The sequence below is a fragment of the Quercus suber genome, unplaced genomic scaffold (assembly GCF_002906115.3).
Source record: "Quercus suber isolate HL8 unplaced genomic scaffold, Cork oak 2.0 scaffold_590, whole genome shotgun sequence".
In the NCBI taxonomy this organism is placed as follows: domain Eukaryota; kingdom Viridiplantae; phylum Streptophyta; class Magnoliopsida; order Fagales; family Fagaceae; genus Quercus; species Quercus suber.
The window spans coordinates 249,216-256,907 of NW_027070035.1; the positions used below are offsets into that span (position 1 = coordinate 249,216).

At 31.6% G+C, this 7,692-nt stretch overlaps 1 protein-coding gene across 1 annotated transcript; it reads right to left on the reverse strand.

The window, feature by feature from the left end:
* Positions 1-2,140: 2,140 nt before the first annotated feature.
* Positions 2,141-5,506, reverse strand: LOC111983263 (receptor-like protein EIX2). The gene is made up of 2 exons (XM_024014932.2): positions 2,503-5,506; positions 2,141-2,415 (listed from the first exon to the last, which is right to left on the reverse strand). Exon 1 carries the CDS (start codon positions 5,481-5,483, stop codon positions 2,520-2,522), a length of 2,964 nt encoding a protein of 987 aa, XP_023870700.2. The 5' UTR covers positions 5,484-5,506; the 3' UTR covers positions 2,141-2,415; positions 2,503-2,519.
* Positions 5,507-7,692: the final 2,186 nt, after the last annotated feature.

A 7,692-nucleotide genomic window follows, 5' to 3' on the forward strand; every position in this document is an offset into this window, starting at 1 on the left:
TTAACATTTTTTAAATGATATGACATTTTTTTTATTAAAAAATTACATATTAAATTTTGAAAGTTTGATACATAATTTTAACCACAGAGGAGAATTAATAAATCCTAGGACAGAAAGTTGTAGGAAATATCCTTAGATAGAAGACAACCAAAGGTGTTACATAGAAAACCAAATTGGAACCAAATTCCTATTCCATCACAGTAAATCACGGCAAAAGATCTGTACTGACTCCTTGTTAAGTCATTAGATTAGAGTCATTTATTAGACACCCATCACTTCCACCAGCTAGCTTTCAACAAGGCAAAAGTCTATTTTGTAATCCTCCAATTGTCCAGCCAGCTAGCCTAGGGAGAAAAATCTTGTAGCAATCTCACAAATAATTATACTTCAGCTGTTAATTATTACCATTATCAAAAAAATAATAATAGTAAGTAAATATTTTTCTTTTTTATTTGAGATTTTATTATTTCTAATTTATGAGATTCATTTCATGATTATTCCTCTTATCATTATGTTAAGACACTAATCAGTTTTTAATATAAATAGAGTTCATATTTTGAATCTTATTCGATGACATGAGATTTTACCAACTAAACTAATTGGAACACGCGTTAATAATAATAATAATAATAATAATAATAATAATAATAATTATTATTATTATTATTATTATTTTGAGTTTTGAAGTCAATAATAATAAATAATAAAAAAGTTATACTAGTAAATAGTAGCAAAGGCATAAGTTAATTATTAACTAACTATTCATGCGTGCATTGAGACTTTTTTTTTTTTTTTTTTTATTTATAGTGTCATAATTTTTTTTTTGAGTAAAGACAATAGAGTCATAATTTTTATTAATATATATATATATATATTTTTTTTTTGTTTACTATTTTGAAAATCTAACAGCAGAGTGACCCTATTTTTTAGGCAATATTTTAGTGGGAGTTAAAGTTGTATTTTTACCAGATTGTCATTTAGTTTTTTCTCTACTTAAACATAAGGGTGTAGGGGTATTTTTGAACAAAAAAAAATCCAAACCAGAGAAACCCCTTAAATAGTCGTATAGATATTATATTTAAAAAATCATCTGTATAGTGTGTAGTATGTACAATTGCTACAAACTATTGTAGCTTCGTCCCTCTTCACCGTAATGTTTATTATAGTCCATGACAAAAGAATAATGTTGCAGTTATAACAAACTATTTTATAATAGTGGCGGAACCAGGCTTTTAGTCTGGAGGGGGTAAAATTAAAAGAAGATATTAAAAGTGAAATTCATTTTAAAAACATTAATCAACAATAATAACAAAATAAATAAACAATTGTAAGAAAATATGAATATATTTCATATTATTAAAATAAATAAACAAAAATAACCAATTCATAGCTACTAAAAACTTTACAAACTGATGGAGTAAAAATGTGATTAGTGTTACTTAAAAAATATAATGAATAAATGTTTGAAATTATTTTTTGTAATTGGTGACATGCTAATTTGTAAGACATAAGTAGTAAAACTTGTAATATCTCTAGTATTATTGAAAGATAAAATGCTGTGAAAGGTATCATAAATAGTGAAAATAGTGTAAATAATGATATAAAATAAAAAATAGTGAAATAGCTGCAAGCTTCACATAGGACAAGACAAAAGCATGGTTTGGTGTTTGAGAACTTTTTTTTCCTTTCTTTTTCCTATGTTAGAGTCACTTTAAACCAAGTAGAAGTCCTTTTTTTCCTCTATGTCAATAAGTAATTACTTTAGACTACTAATGTTAGAAAATTTTAGGAGTCACCTGCCCCCCTCCCCCCCCCTGGCTCCGCTAGTGTTTTATAATATTTTTATAATCTGTTAATATGATAAATTATTAATAGTTTTTATTTGTGCCCATTATCAACATCACTTTTTTACATACTAATAACCATGTATCACATCAGCAAATTGTAAACAAATTTATAAAATAGTTTATGACTTTATTATTTTCCATTACAATATAGCTGGCCGCAAGTGAATGCTCAAAAAATATTATAGAAGTACAATCAAACATGTAAGATTCATCTTGTGTTTGAAAGATTGATTTATTTTTCATGTTTATCAATGTTCAAGTGAGGAGAGAGAGAGAGAGAGAGAGAGAGGAGAAGAGAAGAAACTCGCAATATTGGATCAAACTGAGAAAAATTATACAACTAATTACTCTTCATTAATTATAGTGAGCTATCTGTTTATACTAATCAAAATACCACGCCTGAGCTTTTCCATTGATACAACTACACAACTATTTATGTTACAACAAACAAACTAACATAACTTGATCTCTAACAGAGTACTTCTCCACGTGCATGAACTAAAGAAACACATGCTGTAAATCATAAGATCTGCAAGTACTAGGACTTCCACATGATAATGAAGCACAACTGCACCGATAAATAATGAAGAGAAATTAAAAAGAAGAAATGAAGTCACAAAAAAGAAGCTACAAAGTGATTTCTTTTTTTAATTACCTTCAATCTTTGTGTCTCTATGCTTCAATCTTCCCTTGCAAACGAGCCATATTAACTTTGATAGCCACAAAAAGCCTATCTTTCTTTTCATCAACAAAATTGAAGTAAGCATGTCTCCAAGACTTCTTTATCACCAAACTACCACAAACAATCCAAAATCCCACAATGAACCCCAATACAACACTTACATAGAACCATAACTTTTCAGACCTGAATTCCTCACTGTCTTCATCTTCATCTACAGCTTCTGTATCCCCATCACTTGGCAATAATGAGCAATTTGTTATCAATGGAGGCCCACAAAGTTTTGGGTTACCCTCATAAATGGACGGATCAATGAAGGTTTGAAATTGGTTGGCTGATGGAATAGGTCCAGACAAGTTGTTATATGACAAGTTCAAATGACTTAAAAAAGTCAAAGAAGACATACTTGGAGGAATGGGACCTGAAAGATGGTTGCATGAGAGGTCAAGAGTTTCTAAACCATGCAATACTCCTATATTCTCTGGTATCTTTCCGGTCAATTGATTCCATGACAAATTTAAGGTAAATAGTAATGAGAGCTTTGTTAGTGCTTCTGGAATCTCTCCGGTTAGATTGTTTCTTGAAAGATCTATACTATTCATCAAGAAAATTTGGCTGTAATATTCACGTTGGGCACCCTTTGCAGTCAAATCCATATGCTCCGAGTAGGTTAGTGGGAGAAGGAGACTTCGGATTGGTGATGTAGAATATTCGACCAAAGATTTCAAACCAGCCAAATTGCCCAAACAAGTAGGGATAGATCCTGAAAAATTATTATGTGCAAAGTCCAAAACATGTAGACGAGTGAGAAAACACAATTGTTCCAAAATGGGTCCTGAGAGCATGTTTCCTCGTAGGCACAATTCTGATATTGAAGGTAGCCTTTTTCCAATCCATTTTGGCAAAGTCCCTGAGAATCTATTACCTCCAACATCAAGTGAATATAAGCTCGAGCAGTTTTGCGAGGTGGAAAAGAGATCTCCAGAAAAATTGTTGTAGCTTAGTTGCAGCCAATTAAGAGAAGGTAGTGAGCACAATGAGGTTGGGATGTTACCCAATAGATTGTTTTGCGACAGATCAATGGCCTCTAAAGTTTGCATACTCATCCAATGCTTGGGGATGTTTCCAGATAAAAGATTGTTCGATAAATCAACAAACCACAAACCCGTCGGCCCAATGGTCAATGAGGGGATACTACCATTTAGAAAGTTTCCCGCAAGATCTAGGGTGACCAAATTTTTCATACGTTGGAAGATGTTTACTGGTAATGGTCCAGAAAGAAGATTTTTCCTCAATGAGAGATATGACACACTAGGCCACAGTGGGAGTGAACCAGTTAAATTGTTGTGACTTAGATCTACCCACACAATAGATGATGACTTAGGAAGGTCTCCCTTTAATTGGTTATGAGAAAGATCTAAATGCAAAAGCAATGAAGACAAATTCCACAACCAATTTGGTATTTTAGCTGAAATTGAAGAGTTTACAAGGGAGATCCCAAGAAGATTCTTCTGAGTTTTGAGCCATGCCGGGAATGCAGGACCCAATTGGCAGTCTTTGATTAGGACATTTTGGAGACTAAAAGGGGGAGTCCAATCATGTGTCACATTGAGAACTAAGGATTTCCTAGTTGATGACAAGGAAAACCAAGTTAGTTTTTTGAGATTTAGGAAATGAGTTTCAGTCATGGTACCTTCCCAAGAATTACTGAAGAGATCCAAAGTGCTCAACTCAATAAGTTGTCCAATAAATACTGGGATGGTTCCATTCATCAAGTTGTAAGAGAGATCTAGTATCTCCAAACGTGATAAATGTTGTATAATTGATGGAATTGGGCCTGAGAATGAGTTGTTGGTGAGATGGAGCTCTCTTAAATGTGTAAAATACCCCAAGGAATGAGGCAAAACACCACTAAGTTGGTTTGATCCCAAATTTACTTGTTCTAGTCTATGGTTGCCACATCCGGATAATGCTTGGATAAATTCAGTTATTGGGCCACTGATATTAAAATTGAACGACATATCTAAATTCTTCAAATTGCATAGGCTAGCCCTTGCTATGTTAGGGATGGAGCCTTTTAGGTCACATAAATTGATCCTGAGATTAATGAGGGCAGTAAGATTAAACAACCATGGGGGAATAGAAGAAGAGTTGAAGCCATTATTTGAGAGATCAAGGACCGAAAGGGACGTAAAATTCACAAATGGAAGAGTTTGAGGGAGATGATGAAGACCACAACTTGACAAATACAACTCTGATAGTGAAGGAAGCATATTAACAACTTGCAGCCAATGAGTTTCTGCTTTGCTAAGGTCTATGTTTTGCAAATTCAAGTATTGTAAAGAAGAGAGATTGGTGAGCCAATATATATTTGAAACTGAAAGAGTTCTGTCAGAAAAGGGAGATGGAATGAGATTAAGATAGCTCAAATTTGTTAAATTTCCAAGACTGGGAGACACTACTCCAGAAAACATTGTAAAGGAAAGGTCAAGGAATGTCAACTTCTTGAGAGAACCAAGGAAATATGGGAATGATACTCCTTGGAAATTGATGTTGCTTAGGTTTAAGTAACTCAAATATTTCAGATTTTGTAAAGAAGGATCTAACTTACCACTCAAACAACTAGGCTGATCAGGAGTATATTGGCTTCCTCCTTCAAAACCGCATAGATTTGAGCTTCCAAGATCAAGCTTTACTACGTTGCTCGTTTGATTGCTACAACCTATGCCTTCCCAATTGCAACAATCTTGACCCACCCAAGAAGAAAGCCTATTGAATGGATCCTTAAGACATTTTCTGAATTTTTGAAGGGCTACTCTCTCTATCTCAATGCAACTCACGTTGGCATTTACAGCAATGGAATTGGATGGTACAGCTTCAAGTGAAATAGATTCTGTTATCAAAAGAAGGTAAAGAAGATTAAGAAGAAGTACAAAGGTGGTATTCATGTTGGCCATTTTCCCTTATCTCCTTACAAGGATCGTTGTTATAGATGCTTATTTATAAGCATGCGGATTGTCTATTAACTTTTTTTTTTTTTTCACCTGAATTATTGGAAATTAGAATACGCAGGATATTGTTTATTAGAGAATATTTTTGTTTAAGAAATAAATATAAATTAATTTTGTTTCTGTTTTTTTTGCTAAATTATTAGTCTTCTACTTATATCAATGGATACTATATTGTTAAAAAACATTTGTCTTCTGAGTGAACAAGCAGTAAAAAAGGAAAAAAAAAAAAAACTATAAGAGGTTATATGAAATTAAATTTTATTACATCAATCAAGCAACATATATACTAATGTCTTTTATATTTTGTTATGCTTTTCATTAGAAACACACACGCATATATAATTACATTTGAATAATAAAATAGATGGTAAAAATAAAAAAATAAAAAGTTATTTTTTCAATGGAACAAAGTTTAAGTTACATGAAGAATGTACATCGATTGGGACTAAGTTTTTATTTAACACCTTTGGTCGTCTTCTCTAAGTTTTTACTGTTCTTTACACTCTTAATAAACATGTCAAATTTTGTGTCAATCGAATATTATTATTATATGATCTATAAGCATATATTTGATGCATAATCTTAAGCTACAATAATTGGATTAATTTAGATTAATTTAGAAAATCCAATAATTGAATCATAGGGTCTTTTATTGTTAATATACATACCAAATTACTTATCAATAAGATGTTATGTACTACCATCAATAACACAATCTTGTGTATAATATTAAAATAAAAAATTGAAATTTAAACAATTTTAAATGAGATATTTATTATTTCTTAATCCAATATATTTTGTAAGCATAATATTATAAAAAGGAAAAACGAATCTAACAAAAAGCATTGAATAAAAAAAGTTATAAAATTATGTAATATTAAGCATTAACTAATTAAGAGTTTACACCGTATCTATGGATGTGTCTAGCTTGGGTTTAACCGTCCCTCTCATTGAAATATTTTCAAAAAGAAAACAAACAAACAACTTTTTTTTTTTTTTTGATAAATAGGGGATTTCAACCAATAACCACTTCTTCAAATTAATCTTATCATAAAGCTAAAACACCCATTAATTTTTGCTTTTGACGGAGATTCGAACCATAGATTTTTTTATTCGATTATAGGAATTTTTAGCAATTAAGCTAACTCGAACTCACAACAAACAAAGAGTGTAGTGGAACTTAATCCATCCTCGTGTTTTAGTCCTTGTTATTAACGGAGCTATGTTTTCAATACCAAAATTCCGCACTCATGTTTGATTGGTCACTAGTGGAAGCAAGCTATGCAATCTTGACTTCTTAGCCATTTGGCCCATTCCAAGTCTAAGTCGTTGTAACTTGTAACTTATGATGGCTAAGCAAAGAAGAATGATGAGACCAGGAAGACCAATGCATCTTGATGTTGCACCATGTCTGAATCGACAGACTTCACTTGCAAGTTGCAACGACTTCCAGGTTCCAACAATAACAAATTGGCCCCAATGCATTTGAAAATGGGTGACTCATGACTGGATAGCAAATTGCTCGTGTACTTTTTTTTTTTTTTTTGTGGTCGTGGTTCGTTTGAATTGATCATGGGAATGTATGATGCATGCATAATTTTAATCATGGAAGAGAATTAATAAATGGTAGCACATAAAGTTGTAGAAAAAATCTTTGGAGAAGACGACCAAAGGTGTTAAATAGAAATCAAACTAGATTGATAACGTTTCCTAAGGTTCCTTTCCGCCATGCCAAGAAGCATTTTGGGATGGGTAAATGCTAATCTAATGTGTGTGGTGTTAACTATTAAGAACTAAGGAGCACCATCATTTTAAATTTTAAATGGCATGAGAAGAAACAAGGAGTGAATTTTATCACGAAGTAGGTCTATAAACATTACTACATATTTTGAAAATCTAACCATTGAATTACATGCTCTTTACACTCTTAATACACATGTCAAATTTTGTGTCAATAGAATATTATTATTATATGATCTATAAGCATATATTTGATGCATAATCTTAAGCTACAATAATTGGATTAATTTATATTAATTTAAAAAAATCCAATAATTGGATTATAGGGTATTTTATTCTTAATATACATACCAAATTACTTATCAATAAGATGTTATGTACTACCATCCGTAACACAATCTTGTGTTTAATATGA